The sequence below is a fragment of the Leucoraja erinacea genome, chromosome 2 (genome assembly GCF_028641065.1).
Source record: "Leucoraja erinacea ecotype New England chromosome 2, Leri_hhj_1, whole genome shotgun sequence".
Classification (NCBI taxonomy): Eukaryota; Metazoa; Chordata; class Chondrichthyes; order Rajiformes; family Rajidae; genus Leucoraja; species Leucoraja erinaceus.
In genome coordinates, this window is record NC_073378.1 from 92279231 (window position 1) to 92297896 (window position 18666).

An 18666-nucleotide genomic window follows, 5' to 3' on the forward strand; every position below is an offset into this window, starting at 1 on the left:
GCCAGCCCCAAACATCCCCTCCCTTCCATCCACTCTTCATTCATCCACTACCCCCAAGCCCCCACTCCCATCCTTTCCCAACACAACCTTTTCTCCTGATCCGTTCTGCAGAACAATAATTTCTATTTAAATTAGCATACTTTCAATTCCAGCTGCTGCTGCTTAAGCTGCCTTTCCAGCAACTGGCAGTTCTGGAGATAAGAGACATTTTTTGTTCTCAAGTTTTCATTTTGATCTTCCAGTAATCTTTGATCATGTTGTATCTTGATCATGTCCTGCATCTGTCCTGAACAACAGTGGGTCAGTGATTTTTTCTCCCTGAAAAGAGCAATTTAAAAGTTAACAAAGTACGTTCAGATTTCTATGCCATGTCTGGTAATTAGTTCTGCATTAAAACACCTAAATTGAAAATAAATGTTTTTAAATAAAGTACTTTTTGAAAGGGATTAACCAAATGTTTGCACTGACAAGGCAGCCAGACGTGCACTGCAGACAAAATGTGTACGAAGGAACTGCAGATGCTGATTTAAATCGAAGATAGACACAAAAAGCTGGAGTAACAAAGTCAAAGTCAAAGTATCCTTTATTGTCATTCAGACCTTTCGGTCTGAACGAAATGTCGTTGCCTTGCAGTCATACATATAATAAAAATAACAAAAACACACAATAAACACAAATTTAACATCCGCCACAGTGAGTTCACCAGGCACCTCCTCACTGTGATGGAAGGCAAAAGTCTTAAAGTCTTTGTCTCTTCCCTTCTTGTTCTCCCTCTGCGCTGAGGCGATCCAGGCCTCAGATGTTGTGACCCCACCGGGTGATGGTAAGTAAGTCCCGCGGCTCAACCGAGCTCCGCGAACGGGCCAGTTCAAACTCCGCGGCCCGGGATGGTCGAAGCTGCCGAAGCTGCCGCCCTCCAGTCCAGCGGACGAAGCTGTTGTTGCGGGAGCTCCGGAAAAACAGGTCACCAACCTGTGATCTGCGAGTTCCCGACGATGTTGTCCACTGGGCCCGCGGCCGAACCTCCGAAGTCGGGCCGCCGCCGCCGGAATGCCACCACAGCCCCGAAGCCGACCAGCCTCACCGCCGCCGGAGTGCCGCCACAGCTCCAAGAGGCTGGCTCCAGAACGCCGCCACAGCTCCAGGTCAGGCCGCCGCTAGAACGCCACAGCTCCAAGTCAGGCCGCCGCCGGAATGCCGCCACAGCTCCAAGTCGGGCCACCGCCAGGAACGACGGAATGCTGTCACAGCCCCGAGGCAGCCAGCTCCGCCATTAGGCCTCAGCGCAGACGGAGACGGGAAACACGACAAGAAAAAGTCGCACCCCCCCCCCCCCCCGAAGGAAGAGACTAAAAAAAACATGTTTCTCCCACCCCCCCCCCCCCCCCACACACACACACAACCTAATAAACTAAAATTTAACTAACTTTAACTAAAACAGACAAAAGAAAACAACAACAAAAAAGAGAAGGAACGGGTGACGTTTCGGGTCAAGACCCCCCTTCAAACCTAAGGGGTCCAATGCACCCAAGGGGTCTGAAGAAGGGTCTCGACCCGAAACGTCACCCGTTCCTTCTCTCCAGAAATGCTGCCTGTCCCGCTGAGTTACTCCAGTATTTTGCGTCTATCTTCGACATGCACTGCACATCCACACAGCTCAAAGCTCAGGATCTCAGACACTTCAGAAACTCGGAAGAAAAACGGTAGATTTCAAGAATCACACATTAAGTCATTGATTAAACTTCATTACAAAAATTGCATCATCGCTACAGAAAATATTACCTGATAGAATTTCTTAGTCTCCAAACAATAATTTAACCCATTTCCAAGAAACATTTATTTACATTTGTTAAATAATCTGGGGAATTTTTTAAAATCTCAGATGAATACCTGTACTGCAATTCTGCAGCAATAAACAAATAGCATTAGTAGTTTACACACTTAATAACTTTACCTGATAATAACAGTTGCACAAACTCCAAGAAATTACAATGCACTTACAATGCATGCACAAGGGCATTTTTTCCATCCATCTTTATATCTCTGCTTCGATGTTGTATGGATTTCATTCGACCTTTTGTTTTAATTCCAAGATAATCATTTTTTGAGTCCAGAATATTCTTCACTTTCTGTGAACCATTGCTTAGTCCCTGAACCACTTCTGCTTTACTGCCATTGATCAGTGTGGCTGCAGTACTCTTTACTCTTTCAAGGTTGTAGATCGGAACCACATTGTACTTTTCAGCAAACCCCTTATCAGCAACCTCCTGGCCAATGTTGAGAGCATCACTCTCAGCTTCAACAAGAAAGGTTCCATCATGAGCTGTATCTCTGTGGTTGATTCTAATTATTTTATCATTAATTAAACTGGCCAGAAATCTTCTTCCCTGAAAAATTTCAAACAAAATATGTATTAAAACAATTATATTGAATGAACTGCACTTTTACTGCATATCTAGTATTAAACAAAGGGTGTACAAAGTTTTGTTAAGGAAGTGAAACAAAGCAATCTAGAGAAAACATGTATATAAAATTCTCCCAAAATGGCACAAATGTACACACGTGGCTGTGTGTTGCACAAATTAATGTTCTTTCATCAAAAGAGGTGCCGTTTCTCTTCCAACTTCCTCTCATTCAGTCTGAAGTCTGGTCCCGTCTCAAAATCACCTATTCATGTTCTCCAGATGCTGATGCCCGACTTTCCGAGTTACTATAGCTCGTTGTGTCCACTTTTAGGACTTTGCATGCCTCTCCCAGCCTGTTCCTCAACCTCTGGAATCGAATATTTTACCAGCGTTTTAAATATTAGTCTTGATAAACACAGAGTTCATTCTGAAAATTTACTCACCCTTGCCTATGTGGTGTCACATTATCTTTCAGACCACTTATTAATCCCACTATTTATTTTCTAATCTGTTTGCTGCAATTATATTATTGAAGTGCATGGTTTTTGTTAATACTCTGCTAATCTAGTGTGATTTCAACTTTCTAGATCAAATTCCATAACAATGTTGGTTTTGTTTCTGCATTTGTCTCAGACCACTATGCTTCACAGTTTCTTTTCTGCCTAAGTTCCTGCATGGTTCCTTTCATAGCACTTCATCTTTTCCATCAAATTATGGTCAAAACTGAAAAAAAAAAGCAATGCTAAATCAATTTTAGTTAATAAACAGTCTTTCCACACAACCGCTCACTTGAGTTCTTAAACCAATTATTCTATGGAACAAATCAATATTATGTCTTATGTTTTGCAACATATGACGAATTTCATTGGCCAGGTCAGTCATACAATTAAAAGCAACAGATCACTCAAAAAAACATTTTAACATGAACATCCACCACAGTGACTCCTACACATTCCTCACTGTGATGGAAGGCAAAATAAAGTTCAAGTCTCTTCCTTTTGTTCTTCCTCGGTCGTGGGCCTCAAGCCCCCGTTGACGGGATGATCTTGACTCCTGTAGCCAGCGACCTTCGGGCTCCCCGCGTCGAGGCGATCAAGCTCCCGTATTGGGGGGATGTTAGCTCCCCCCTGCCGGGCGATCAAACCTCGAATCGGGGATGGTCGAAACTTCCGCGACGTTGGAGCTACCGACTAGCCTCACCCGAGACTGCGAGCCCTTGATGGTAATTCCGCGGTGGGAGCGATCCCAAGCGCCGATGTTAAGTCCGCGCCCCACGGTGGGGCTCACGACAATCCGAGAAGGCTTCCAGCTCCATCGATGGTAGGCAGCAGAGCCCGGAGAATGTGATCCGAAAATTGATCCCATTTCCGGGAAGATAGGAGCTTGAAAAGAGGTTTCCCCCAATCCGCTCCCCCCCCCACCCCCACATAAAACAAACCGTAGAACATTAAAACAAACTTTTAACGCACTAAAAAATAACAAAAAGAAAGAAAATACGAACAGACCACCGGCAGGGCAGCCATCTCCCCGGCGCCCCTGGTGGAATCATACGTGTGTGCCTTTATATTTTTGCAAAAACACTACGCGTTAACAATAAGATTTTTACATATTCTGACACATATTTCCCTTTTAAGCAGTGATCAGCTTCACTTAATATTTTATGCTTTATTTCATGACTTATTGCCGATTGAAGTTTAAAAAAAAAACCTCCCTTTTAAAACGACCATGGCTCGACTCGGTGCCCGTTTCACACACAGAATATTCTACGAGCTTCAAGTGACGTCAGGGGGAGGGCCGCATTTCCAGAACATTCCTCAAACGCTTCACCACCTCCCCAACGGTCCACCTGCTTCATTCTCACTGCTTGATGCACTCCTTGAAACTTCATTCTGACTTCGCCATCTTTAAAGACATGATCACAATCAGGTGGGATGGCACCATGGCTCGGCTCGGCTCACGTTTCACACACGTCCGCCCGCGGCCTCGCTCGGGTTGAGTTCACGCCCGCCCGCGACCTCGCTCGGGGTCCTCAGGTCCACGCCCGCCCGCGGCCTCGCTCAGGGTCCGCCCATGGCCCGGTGCCGGTTGGGGAGGCTGCTGCTGTGGACCAAACCAGGCGACTGGGCCTGGAGCTGGAGCGAGGGCCGAGCCCGGAGCTTGGGATGGGGCCGTGACCAGGACCAAGAAAGAAGCCACAGGTGGAACCAAGGACAATCCGGGGTCAGGAACGAGCCCGGAGATAAAGTCGGGCCGGCCCAGAGATGGTCGGAGACTGGACTGGAGCCCATGCAGCGGCCGAGTCGACGGCTACAGTCTACAGACGGGGCCGGGCTGAGTATGAGAACCAAGCCGAGTTCCAGGCCCTGGCAATGCTCTACGACCTGGGTAGGTGCTTCGCCAGGGAATGGAAGCGAGGGGAGGAGGATGAGGGAAATGAGGAGGGAGGGATCTCTACCACCCCTCCCTCTCTGCTCCTCTCCCTCCATCTCTACCCCCTCCCCCTCCTTTTCTGCCCCCTCCCCCTCACTCTCTGCCTCCCTCCCCTACCTCTCTCTCTGCCCACTCTCCCTCTCTGCCCACCCTTCCTCTCTGCCACCCCGACTTCTGTCCCCAGCCATCTCTGCCCCCATTCCCCTTCCCTCTCTACCCCCTTCCCTCTCTAGGGAGTGGTGAGTATTGGGGCCTATGGGTGAGTGGTGGAGTATTGCGTTCAGGGACGCTGCAGCCCTCCCCTGTGACGGCTGCTGTTCCTCCAGGCACGGAAGGAGGGAGAGGAGCGACAACCTCGCGATCCTGGGGAAGTGAGAAGGGAGAATGGGGGGATTGAGGGAGAGGAGGGGGTAGCGAGGGAGAGGGAGGGGAAAGTAAGGGAGGTGAGGAAGGAGGGAGGAGGAGGAGGGAGGATAGAGGGAGAGGAGAGGGGTTGGGACGGGAGAGAAGCTATGGCGGTAGGGAGTGACTGAGGGTAGGGGAAAAGGAGAGAGAGAGAGAGGTGAGGGAGGTGAGGAGGAGAGGGGAAAGGAGGAGGTGAGGAGGGTGAGTGGGGGAGGAGGGGGAATAGAGGGAGAGGAGGGGCGTAGGGAGGGGAGAGGAGATGTAGGGAGGGAGGGAGTGACTTGAGGGCAGGGGATGGAGAGGGAGGGAGAGATTGGAGGAGGGGAGCAGTAGAAGGGAAAGGGGGGGGGGGGGGGGGGGGTTGGGTCCTGGGGGATGAGAGGAAATGAGCCGTGCCTGCGCAGTTGGGGGCTATGCGTGAGTGGTGGAATATTGCGTTGATGGAACGGGTTGCGTTGGGGGAATGGGTGAGTGGTGGAATATTGCATTAGGGGAGCAGACCCAATAGGTCTGCACTTAGTCTAGTTATGATTAAGTTTCTACAACATTAATAGTAAATGTTACAATCTATACAATAAATTAATTTACCAAGATAAATGTCCGGGCGGTGAGTTTAAAAACGGAGCGCGGGGCTTTGTTCCACAGAGGCCCAAGAGCGGTTGGAGCGGCAGGTGCAGTTTCCGGGCGGTGAATTTAAAAATCAAACGTGCGGCTTTGTTCCACAGAGGCCCAGGAGCGGCTGGAGCGGTTGGAGCGGTGGGTGCAGTGTCCGGGCGGTGAAATAAAAAATCGAGCGCGGGGCTTTGTTCCACAGAGGCCCAGGAGTGGTTGGAGCGCCCACTCTGCAACGTTCCATCACACTCCAAAAGAAGTGGTCTAGAGGAAGCCGCTGATTGGTGGAAGCGGACTAGAGGAAGCAGCTGATTGGGAGTAACCCCAGGTTTGTATTTCTGCTTTCTGTTCGTACTTTTTAGTTAAGGGTATTAAGGGTACAGTGAGTTAAGGGTTCCGTGAGTTAAGGGTACAGTGAGTTAAGGGTACAGTGAGTTTAAGGGTACAGTGAGTTTAAGGGTACAGTGAGTTAAGGGTTCAGTGAGTTAAGGGTTCAGTGAGTTAAGGGTTCAGTGAGTTAAAGGTTCAGTGAGTTAAAGGTTCAGTGAGTTAAGGGTTCAGTGAGTTAAGGGTTCAGTGAGTTAAGGGTTCAGTGAGTTAAGGGTACATTGAGTTAAGGGCTCAGTGAGTTAAGGGCTCAGTGAGTTAAGGGCTCAGTGAGTTAAGGGTTCAGTGAGTTAAGGGTTCAGTGAGTTAAGGGTACAGTGAGTTAAGGGTACAGTGAGTTAAGGGTACAGTGAGTTAAGGGTACAGTGAGTTAAGGGTACAGTGCTTTTTACTAAAGGTACAGTTTAATGGATTACGATTTTTATAGTGGGAGTGAGTTGATTTAATTTGGGGGTAAGCCATGTCAGTTGAGGTCGGCTCCATGCATTGCTCATCCTGCACCAAGTGGGAGATCAGGGATATTGTCAATGTCCCTGGTGACTACGTGTGCAGGAAGTGTGTCCAGCTGCAGCTCCTGGCAGACCGCACTGAATGATTAGAGCTGCGGTTGGATTCATACTGGAGCATCCACGATGATGAGAAAGTCGTGGATAACACGTACAGCGAGTTGGTCACACCGCAGGTAAAAGGTAAGAGGACAGAAAGGGAACGGGTGGCCACTAGCCAGCGTTGCAGTAGGCAGGTAGTGCAGGAGTCCCCTGCGGTTATCTCCCTCCTAAACAGGTATACCATTTTGGATACTGTTGGGGGAGATGCGTCATCAGGGGAAGGCAGCAGCAGCCAAGTTCATGGCACCATGGGTGGCTCTGCAGCACAGGAGGGGAGGAAAAAGAGTGGAAGGGCAATAGTAATAGGGGATTCAATTGTAAGGGGAATAGATAGGAGTTTCTGCAGCCGCAAACGAGACTCCAGGATGGTATGTTGCCTCCCTGGTGCAAGGGTCAGGGATGTCACTGAACGGCTGCAGAACATTCTGGAGGGGGAGAGTGAACAGCCAGTTGTCGTGGTGCACATTGGCACCAACGATATAGGTAAAAAAAAGGGATGAGGTCCTACAAGGTGAATTTAGGGAGCTAAACGTAAAAGTAGGACCTCAAAGGTAATAATCTCTGGATTACTACTAGTGCCACGTGCCAGTCAGAGTAGAAATAGGAGGATATTGCTGATGAATACGTGGCTTGAAAAATGGTGCAAGGGGGAGGGATTCAAATTTCTAGGGCATTGGAACCAGTTCTGGGGGAGGTGGGACTAGTACAAACAGGACAGTCTGCACCTGGGCTGGAATGGAACCAATGTCCTTGTGGGAGTGTTTGCTAGTGCTGTCTGGAGGATTTAAACTAATGTGGCAGGGGAATGGGAGCAGGAGCTGAGAGACAGAGGGGTATAAAATGAGCATAGAAATAATAGGTAGCAACGTGAAAAGTAAAAGTGGCAGGCAGACAAATCCAGGGCAAAAATCAAAAAGGACCACTTTTCAACATAATTGTATAAGGGGTAAAAGTGTTGTAAAAAAAAGCCTGAAGGCTTTGTGCCTCAATGCAAGGAACATTCGTAATAAGGTGGATGAGTTGAATGTGCAGATAGTTGTTAATGAATATGATATAGTTGGGATCACGGAGACATGGTTCCAGGGTAACCAAGGCTGGGAGCAGATCATCCAGGGATATTCAATATTCTGAGGGATAGACAGAAAGGAAAAGGAGGTGGGGTAGCGTTGCTGATTAGAGAGGAGATTAACGCAATAGAAAGGAAGGACATTAGCTTGGAGGATGTGGAATCGATATGGGTAGAGCTGCGAAACACTAAGGGGCAGAAAATGCTAGTGGGAGTTGTGTACAGGCCACCTAACAGTAGTAGTAGAGTTGGGGATGGTATCAAACAGGAAATTAGAAATGCGTGCAACAAAGGTAAAACAGTTATAACGGGTGACTTCAATCTACATATAGATTGGGTGAATCAAATTGGCAGGGGTGCTGAGGAAGAGGATTTCTTGGAATGTATGCGGGATAGTTTTCTAAACCAACATGTAGAGGAACCAACGAGAGAGCAATCTTGTTGTGTGTGGCCTCTTGGGCAAAGTGACCATAATATGGTTGAGTTCTTCATTAAGATGAAGAATGACATAGTTGATTCAGAAACAAGGGTTCTGAACTTATAGAAAGGTAATTTTGAGGGTATGTCGTGAATTGGCCAAGATAGACTGGCAATTTATTCTTAAAGGGTTGACAGTGGATATGCAATGGAAGGCATTTAAAGACTGCATGGATGAACTACAACAATTGTTCATCCCAGTTTGGCAAAAGAATAAATCAGGGAAGGTAGTGCATCCGTGGATAACAAGGGATATCAGGGATAGTATCAAAACAAAAGTTGAAGCATACAAATTAGCCAGAAAAAGCAGCCAGAGGACTGGGAGAAATTCAGAGTCCAGCAGAGGAGGACAAGGGGCTTAATTAGGAAAAGGAAAATAGATTATGAAAGAAAACTGGCAGGGAACATAAAAACTGACAGCAAAAGTTTTTTATAGATATGTGAAGAGAGCAAGATTAGTTAAAACAAATGTAGGTCCCTTGCAGTCAGAAACAGGTGAATTGATCAAGGGGAACAGGGACATGGCAGACCAATTGAATAACTACATCGGTTCTGTCTTCACTAAGGAAGACATAAATAACCTGCCGGAAATAGCAGGGGACCGGGGGTCAAATGAGATGGAGGAACTGAGTGAAATCCAGGTTAGCCAGGAAGTGGTGTTAGGTAAATTGAATGGATTAACATAGAAACATAGAAACATAGAAATTAGGTGCAGGAGTAGGCCATTCGGAGGCAGGAGTAGGAGATTCACCACTCTCTGTGTGAAAAAAGTTCTCCTCATCTCGGTTTTAAAGGATTTCCCCCTTATCCTTAAGCTGTGACCCCTTGTCCTGGACTTCCCCAACATCGGAAACAATCTTCCTGCATCTAGCCTGTCCAATCCCTTAAGAATTTTGTAAGTTTCTATAAGATCCCCTCTCAATCTCCTAAACTCTAGAGAGTATAAACCAAGTCTATCCAGTCTTTCTTCATAAGACAGTCCCGACATCCCAGGAATCAGTCTGGTGAACCTTCTCTGCACTCCCTCTATGGCAATAATGTCCTTCCTCAGATTTGGAGACCAAAACTGCACGCAATACTCCAGGTGTGGTCTCACCAAGACCCTATACAACTGCAGTAGAACCTCCCTGCTCCTATACTCAAATCCTCTTGCTATGAAAGCCAACATGCCATTCGCTTTCTTTACTGCCTGCTGCACCTGCATGCCTACCTTCAATGACTGGTGTACCATGACACCCAGGTCTCGCTGCATCTCCCCCTTTCCCAATCGGCCACCGTTTAGATAATAATCTGCTTTCCCGTTTTTGCCACCGAAATGGATAACCTCACATTTATCCACATTAAACTGCATCTGCCAAACATTTGCCCACTCACCCAGCCTATCCAAGTCACTTTGCAGTCTCCTAGCATCCTCCTCACACCTAAACACTGCCCCCCAGCTTAGTGTCATCCGCAAACTTGGAGATATTGCCTTCAATTCCCTCATCCAGATCATTAATATATATTGTAAATAGCTGGGGTCCCAGTACTGAGCCTTGCGGTACCCCACTAGTCACTGCCTGCCATTGTGAAAAGGACCCGTTTACTCCTACTCTTTGCTTCCTGTTTGCCAGCCAGTTCTCTATCCACATCAATACTGAACCCCCAATGCCATGTGCTTTAAGTTTGTATACTAATCTCTTATGTGGGACCTTGTCGAAAGCCTTCTGGAAGTCCAGATACACCACATCCACTGGTTCTCCCCTATCCACGCTACTAGTTACATCCTCGAAAAATTCTATAAGATTCGTCAGACATGATATACCTTTCGTAAATCCATGCTGACTTTGTCCAATGATTTCACCACTTTCTAAATGTGCTGCTATCCCATCTTTAATAACTGACTCTAGCAGTTTCCCCACTACCGATGTTAGGCTAACTGGTCTGTAATTCCCCGTTTTCTCTCTCCCTCCCTTCTTAAAAAGTGGGGTTACGTTTGCTACCCGCCAATCCTCTGGAACTACTCCAGAATCTAAGGAGTTTTGAAAGATTATTACTAATGCATCCACTATTTCTGGAGCTACTTCCTTAAGTACTCTGGGATGCAGCCTATCTGGCCCTGGGGATTTATCGGCCTTTAATCCATTCAATTTACCCAACACCACTTCCCGACTAACCTGGATTTCACTCAATTCCTCCACCTCCTTTGACCCGCGGGCCCCTGCTATTTCCGGCAGATCATTTATGTCTTCCTTAGTGAAGACGGAACCAAAGTAGTTATTCAATTGGTCCGCCATATCCTGGTTCCCCATGATCAACTCACCCAGGGCCAGATAGGCTGCATACCAGAGTATGTAAGGAAGTAGCCCCAGAAATAGTGGTTGCATTAGTGATAATTTTTCAAAACTCTTTAGATTCTGGAGTAGTTCCTGAGGATTGGAGGGTAGCTAATGTAACCCCACTTTTTAAAAAGGGAGGGAGAGAGAAAACAGGGAATTACAGACCAGTTTTAACATCGGTAGTGGGGAAAATGCTAGAGTCAGTTATTAAAGATGGGATAGCAGCACATTTGGAAAGTGGTGAAATCATTGGACAAAGTCAGCATGGATTTATGAAAGGTAAATCATGTCTGACGAATCTTATAGAATTTTTTGAGGATGTAACTAGCAGGGTGGATAAGGGAGAACCAGTGGATGTGTTATATCTGGACTTGCAGAAGGCTTTCGACAAGGTCTCACAGAAGAGATTAGTATACAAACTTAAAGCACATGGTATTGGGGGTTCAGTATTGATGTGGATAGAGAACTGGCTGGCAGACAGGAAGCAAAGAGTAGGAGTAAACGGGTCCTTTTCAGAATTGCAGGCAGTGACCAGTGGGGTGCCGCAAGGTTCAGTGCTGGGACCCCAGCTATTTACAATATATATTAATGATCTGGACGAGTGAATTGAATGCAACATCTCCAAGTTTGCGGATGACACGAAACTTGGGGGCAGTGTTAGCTGTGAGGAGGATGCTAGGAGGCTACAAGGTGACTTGGATAGGCTGGGTGAGTGGGCAAGTGCATGGCAGATGCAGTATAATGTGGATAAATGTGATGTTATCCACTTTGGTGGCAAGAACTGGAAAGTAGACTATTATCTAAATGGTGGCCGATTAGGAAAAGGGGAGATGCAACGAGACCTGGGTGCCATGGTACACCAGTCATTGAAAGTAGGCATGCAGGTGCAGCAGGCAGTGAAGAAAGCGAATGGTATGTTAGCATTCATAGCAAAAGGATTTGAGTATAGGAGCAAGGAGGTTCTACTGCAGTTGTACAGGGCCTTGGTGAGACCACACCTGGAGTATTGTGTACAGTTTTGGTCTCCAAATCTGAGGAAAGACATTCTTGCCATAGAGAAGGTTCACCAGACTGATTCCTGGGATGGCAGGAGTTTCATATGAAGAGAGACTGGATAGACTCGGCTTGTACTCGCTAGAATTTAGAAGATTGAGGGAGGATCTTATAGAAGCTATTATGAATAGCTTGGTTACACTCGCTGCCAAGTTATGTTTTTAGAAATATTCTGCAAAAGGAACAAAAGAGGAAGGGCAGAATGACAGCTAGGTAGAGCAAAGCTATGCATACAGCAAGAGGAAGGAGAGCTGAAAGAAAATAAGGATGAACTGGACAAAGAACAGTGGAGAGGGAAGAGCATATTGGAAGAGGGGCATGTTAAGTATTGCAATGTATTGTCCAACCAGTTTCTTTGAATGCCAGTTCAAATTCTTTGTCTTTTTTTAAAAAAAACCCATTAATGCTTCAAAAAAAAGTATTGCCCGATTTGCCAATCTATTAATAATGCACATTAATGGGAATTAATTGACGACCTTCATTTTACATAATTCACACAGACTTGTACAGCGACGCCCTCTGCAGTCTGTCTTTCCAACATCATGAGTAACATCCCTCTCTCTACACATTTAAATTCCAGACATTGCTGAACCATGAAATTAACAGAAATGATGCGGAAAATATTTCGCATTGTGTGACTTGGTGTGGAATGTTTCAGTGATGGGGAGACTCAATGTGTTTTCCTTGGAGCAGAGGACAATGGGTGATCAGATAAAGATATACAAAATTATGAGAAGCATAGATGTGATGGAAATTGATCGGATTTCCCCCATACAGGGATGTCCGAACCACAATGCATAGGTTTAAAATAGGAGTCTGAGAGATAGGGGAAATCAAAGGGTGGTTGCAATCTGGAATGCATAATGTGAGGAGCTCGTGGAGGCAGGTAATTTCACAACATTTAAAAGGTATCTCGACAGCCATTCGAGTATCAAAAGGAAGGATGGCCACGGATCATTTGCTGGTATCTATATTACTAGGTCTGATCTTGACCACTCCTGTTTATCGGTTTCATGATTTTAGAAAAAGCTCTTTTGGCCACCTTCCTCAGAGTCCCCCTCCGCTGCGCAGGACAAGAGCATTTTTCCCATCGATGAAAAATAAGAGTTATTAATGTTTAAAAATTGTTGAGATTCTCTCAGCTACCCCGCTGGTGGGGAGGGAGGGACTATAAAACCCGGAAATGTTGTACCTCAGTCAGTCTCTGCAAGATGGGGGAAGTGAGAGGGTCATATCTCTCAGTCTGAGCTGTGAATAACACTGGACACATTTCTATGAAACTGTGAGTGTGGCTTTACTGACCTTCAGTGCCCTTAATGTGGTTTGAAAATGAAAATGGGGTTGGGTTGAAGTAAAAGCACTGCAAATGGTAGGTGGGGGTTTGGGTTGAAGTAAAAGCACTGCAAATGGTTGGTGGGGTTTTGGGTTGAAGTAAAAGCACTGCAAATGGTTGGTGGGGGTTTGGGTTGAAGTAAAAGCACTGTAAATGGTTGGTGGGGTTTTGGGTTGAAGTAAAAGCACTGCAAATGGTTGGTGGTCTAAACCTGACAACTTCCTGTTTGCACTGTATATTGATTTTAGATAAAATGCTACCACTTACGGCTGTGATTTTTGGCCATCTTACTCGGTCCCCCTCAGCTCATCAGGTGCAGAGGATTCTTCCCATCAATGAAAAATAAAAGTGTTATTAGTGTTTAAAATGTTGAGAATCTCTCTCCTGTCAATCACGCCATGAAGGCCACACCTTTTCCGGTGGGAGGGATTATAAAACCCGGAAGTGCGGGTGTGGCACAAGTGTGCATCAAGAGTCAAGGTCTGGAATAGTACTAGGTGTGCAGTCAAAGCAGGGACCAGGGGAGTGTTCAGCACTGGGAACCTAAGCAGGTAAGCAGCTATGATCAGGGTGGAATAGGGGGCCAGGTGTAAGGCTGGATTCAGGGACAGGAATTATAGAGGTTATGCAACTGGAGTCAGGGCCAGGAGTAGTACCGGGTGTGCAGTGAACCCAGGTTGGTCAACATGGGCCAAGTGTTTGATTATAACCCGATATCCATACACAAATACACTAAGATGCACCATATGAATACAGTATGCACCATATTGCACAATTTCAATATCCCAGCTACATAGCTACAAATATTCATGTTGACAATAAAGTTGACTTTGCAGACATCAACCAATTTCTAGGCCTATTTTCTTAATGTGAAGTCCATTTTGTTTTGTTTACTATGTATCACCGTGTAAATGCAAGTTGTACAAGTGGAACGACCAGGGCTGGTGACCAGGGCCGGATTTACGTTACGTATTAAGCTTAGGGCCTCGAGATCTAAGGGGCCCTATTCACCTCGCTGCCTCACCGGACCCATCGAACCTCGCCGCCCACCGACCATCCGCCCACCGAGACCTCCTACTCTTTGCCCACTGACCCTGGCCACTCCACCGCCCTCCAGCAGCCCGCAGCCGTCGCCTTACCTGCAGCCTGGACTCAGCACCGGGCCTGAATGTTTCCACGCTGCAGACTCCCACTCCCCCGGGTTTGACTGCACTGGGACCTAGTGCTAGTCCCCCAACCCTGTTAATCTCAATGGCTGTTCCACTGGGTCTTCCCCATTTCCCTCAAACCATGTGACCCCAGCTCTTCCCCACCCACACTACAGCCCTCATACCCCACTACCCACCCACCACCCCTCCACCAGACATCGCCTTGGCCTCAGTCCACTCACCTGCCTTCCTCCGGCCCCAACCCTGCCATGTGTTCACCATCCACCCTGACCTCCCCCTCTGATACCGAACAGTCTGTTCTCAGCAGAGGTCTCACCTCCGTCCCGACCTCAATGAGTTCCACGCCCGCCGCGATTTGGAGCTCTTCTTCCGTCGCCTCCGCATCACACCTTTCTTCCATTGATAATCCCTTTTCCCGTCTCCAACGGACCCCCTCCTCTTGGACCCCCCCTCATGGCCATTGGTACAATGAAATTTGGGGGTCACCATCCGACGTCGGAACGCGAGAACATTCTCAGAATCCACCACTTCCAACCGGAGACTGCGGCTCCCGAAGTCCACAGGCTGAGCTGGGTGGAGATTCACGCTGGTGGTCCTCGGCAAAGGGATCCCAGGGCTCCGCGATATTGAAATCAGCGTGGCCCAAGGCTGGAAACTCTGCAAACCGCAGCTCCATGATGTTGAAGCAGCAGACCCAACACTCCAGAGCTTCAAACGGCGATCCAGGTAAAGCATCGCTCGCTCCGCAGTGAATACAATATGTATTTTAAAACCAACTGTTTAATGACAACATACAGTAGGATCTAAAAGTGTCACACTGTCACTGTCGGGTAGTCATGGTCCTCTAGTCGTGTGGGAGGGGGATTGGGAAGGGGGGCCTCACAAGTGAAATTGCTTAGGACCTCTCTTCATCTAAATCCGGCCCTGCTGGTGACACATCACAAGCACAACAAAACACTCAGAAACAAAGTACACAATTACAGACTTTAATAACTTTTTTAAAATTGTATAGCTCGCATTTTTATTTCTATTCTGTAAGTTAAGTCACAAAAAAATTGGTGAACAGTATCTTGGCCTGAGCAACAAGTCGTTTGCAACCATTGGTGACAAGATTACAGCCCGAAGGCAGGATCAGGACAAAGTGCTCACTGCTGATGTTGAATCTGAACTGAGAAAGAACAGCATTACTATCAAGGGTTTCCTGTTATATGCTACAAAAAAAGCAGGTTTTAAATTGGAATAATATGAAGAATATATGTAAGAAAGATTTGCTATTGAGGGAGTACAGCGTAGGTTTACAAGGTTAATTCCTGGGATGGCGGGACTGTCATATGTTCATAGAATGGAGCGGCTGGGCTTGTATACTGGAATTTAGAAGGATGAGAATGAATGAGTGTATTGGCCAAGTATTCACATACATGGAATTTGCCTTGGTGCTCCGCCCAAGTGACAACATGACATAGTGACAGTTAAGAAGGATACATAAAAACATTAAACATTTATAATAAAACATTATTGATTAAATAATGCTTAAATTGATTAAATAATAAGAGGGGATCTTATTGAAACATATAAGATTATTAAGGAATTGGACACGCTAGAGGCAGGAAACATGTTTCTGATGTTAGGGGAATAAGGAATAGGCCATTTAGAACGGAGATGAAGAATAACGTTTTCACCCAGAGAGTTGTCAATCTGTGGAATTCTCTGCCTCAGAAGGCAGTGGAGGCCAATTCTCTGGATGCTTTCCAGAGAGAGTTAGAGCTCTTAAAGATAGTGGTCAGGGGATATGGCGAGAAGGCAGGAACGGGGTATTGATTGTGGATGATCAGCCATGATCATATTGAATGGCAGTGCTGGCTCGAAGGGCCGAATGGCCTACTCCTGCACCTATTGTCTATTGTCTAACTGCAGGTGCTGGTTTAAACTGAAAATAGACACAAAAAGCTGGAGTAACTCAAAGGGACAGGCAGCATCTCTGGAGAGAAGGAATGGGTGACGTTTTTGGTCCAGATATCGGCGTAGCATCACTCCCTGACGAGCTCAATGCGTTCTACGCACGCTTTGACAGGGAGAATACTGATGTGCCTTCTCGAGCCCCCATTTGCTGTGATGGTATTTCAGTCACAGTCACAGAGGCCGGCGTCAGAAAATCCTTCAGAGGGGTGAACCCTCGAAAAGTGCCTGGACCTGATGGTATACCCGGCCGTTTTCTAAAAACTTGTGCAGACCAACTGGCTAGAATTTTAAGGACATTTTCAACCTCTCACTTCTGAGGTCTGAGGTTCCCACCTGCTTTAAAAGGGCACCAATAATACCGGTGCCCAAGAAGAGCAAGGTGACGTGCCTCAACGACTATCGACCAGTGGCACTAACGTCGGTGGTGATGAAGTGCTTCGAGAGGTTGATCATGGTGCAAATCAACTCCTACCTCGAGAAAAACCCGGACCCACTGCAGTTCGCTTACCGCCACAACATATGTGATCTCGATGGCTCTCCACTACGCTCTGGACCACTTGGACAACAAAAACTCATATGTCAGGCTGTTATTCATTGATTACAGCTCGACATTTAATATAATCATCCCCTCCCAGCTGGTTACCAAACTCTCAAAACTGGGTCTCTGCGCATCCCTCTGCAATTGGATCATCGAGGATGACACATTTCCACCAATACGAACAGTCTGTGGTCTGTGAATGAGGAGGTCTACTCCTGCACCTATTTTCTATGTTTCTATAGTCTTTGCACGAAGGAGGGTGGGAAGAAGTGTAGTTGAGATAGTCAGTGGTTGGGAGTCAGTGGTTTTGGAATAGACGCCAGTCAATCTTCCATTTTTTGTGATGGAGACTGTGAGATCAGGAAAGGGGAGGAAGGTATAACCATATAACCATGTAACCATATAACAATTACAGCACGGAAACAGTCACCCTTCTAGTCCTTCCATTTTTTGTCCCATATACCTGATCAGACCATAACCCTCCATTCCCTTCCCATCCATATAACTATCCATTTATTTTTAAATGATAAAAACGAGCCTGCCTCCACCACCATCACTGGAAGCTCATTCCACACAGCTACCACTCTGAGTAAAGAAACTCAGTCGAAGGTGTCGGAGATGGTCCAAGTAAATTTGAGTGCATTAAGAAAATTGGTGGTGAAGTTGATCAGGATGAAATATTATATACATATTTTTGGTTTGTTTTCCCCTTTCTTGATATATAGTTTGTGTACCTGTTTAGTTTAGAGTTTAGAGATACAGCACGTAAACAGGCCCTTCAGCCCACCGAGTCCGCACCGATCAGCGATACCCAAAAATTAACACCATCCTACGCACAAGAGACATTTATTTTACATTTATACCATGCCAAATAACCTACAAATCTGCAAGTCTTTGGAGTTTTGGAGAAGATCGAAGATCTTGGAGAAAACTCAGTCACGAGAGAATGTACAAACTCCGTGCAGACGGCACCCGTAGTCGGGATCGAACCGCTCCGGCGCTGTAAGCACTGTAATGCCCCTGTCCCACTTAGGAAATCTGAACGGAAACCTCTGGAGACTTTGCGCCCCACCCAAGGTTTCCGTGCGGTTCCCGGAGGTTGCAGGTGGTTGCAGGTAGTGGAAGCAGGTAGGGAGACTGACAAAAACCTCCGGAAACCTCACGGAAACCTTGGGTGGGGCGCAAAGTCTCCAGAGGTTTCCATTCAGGTTTCCCAAGTGGGACAGGGTCATTAGGCAGCAACTCTACCGCTGCTCCATCGGGCCGCCCGGTCTGCAAATCCTGTGTTAAGTCACAGAGATCACCTTTCTGCTCCAGCCAGTAAGACCAGATGTACCTGCTGAGCCCCATATTTATAATTCCAACATTGGGCAAAAACCAAAACACATTCAACAGCTAGCTGTCCCACGACCCTGCCAAACATCACTTCAGTAGGGTTCTCCATGTTAAGACTGAGCAATGAGCAACTAGTTTCTGTCAGGCTAACAGGTCCAACTGTTCCACCAGATGGAGCTAAACCGCCTCCTCTTCCATCTGAATGACACAGAAGATTGACAGCAACTGCACTACTTGGCTGCCCAACAACTTTATTCCATTCAAGTTCATTATGGCTTTGGCTGTAGTTCAATGTGTAAGCGATGCATGCTTATTATACTCACTAATATATAGCAACTAAAATTGTTTTGTAAAATCAAACATGCATGCTAAATAAAAAAATGATTGCAAAGAAGCAGGTCTTAAATGGGACAAACATTCGTCAGAAATACAAGATACTGCAGATGCTAAAAGATGAACCAACAAGAAACCAATCTGCTGCAGGAACCTAGCGGGTCAAGCAGCATCTGAGGATGTAAAGGGATGGTTGACATTTTGGATCAAGACCCTGCATTAAGATAATCAGTTCTGT

At 46.5% G+C, this 18666-nt stretch overlaps 1 protein-coding gene across 9 annotated transcripts in view; it reads right to left on the reverse strand.

The window, feature by feature from the left end:
* Positions 1-18666, reverse strand: part of LOC129712543 (serine/threonine-protein kinase 31-like) — a 102151-nt gene that overhangs the window by 58987 nt on the left and 24498 nt on the right. For all 9 annotated transcript variants that reach the window (XM_055661091.1, XM_055661083.1, XM_055661099.1 and 6 more), the window contains 2 exons: positions 2002-2387; positions 141-318 (listed from right to left, as the gene is read on the reverse strand). In XM_055661091.1, the coding sequence (XP_055517066.1) occupies positions 141-318; positions 2002-2387 (564 nt within the window). The remainder of the gene's footprint in view (positions 1-140; positions 319-2001; positions 2388-18666) is intronic.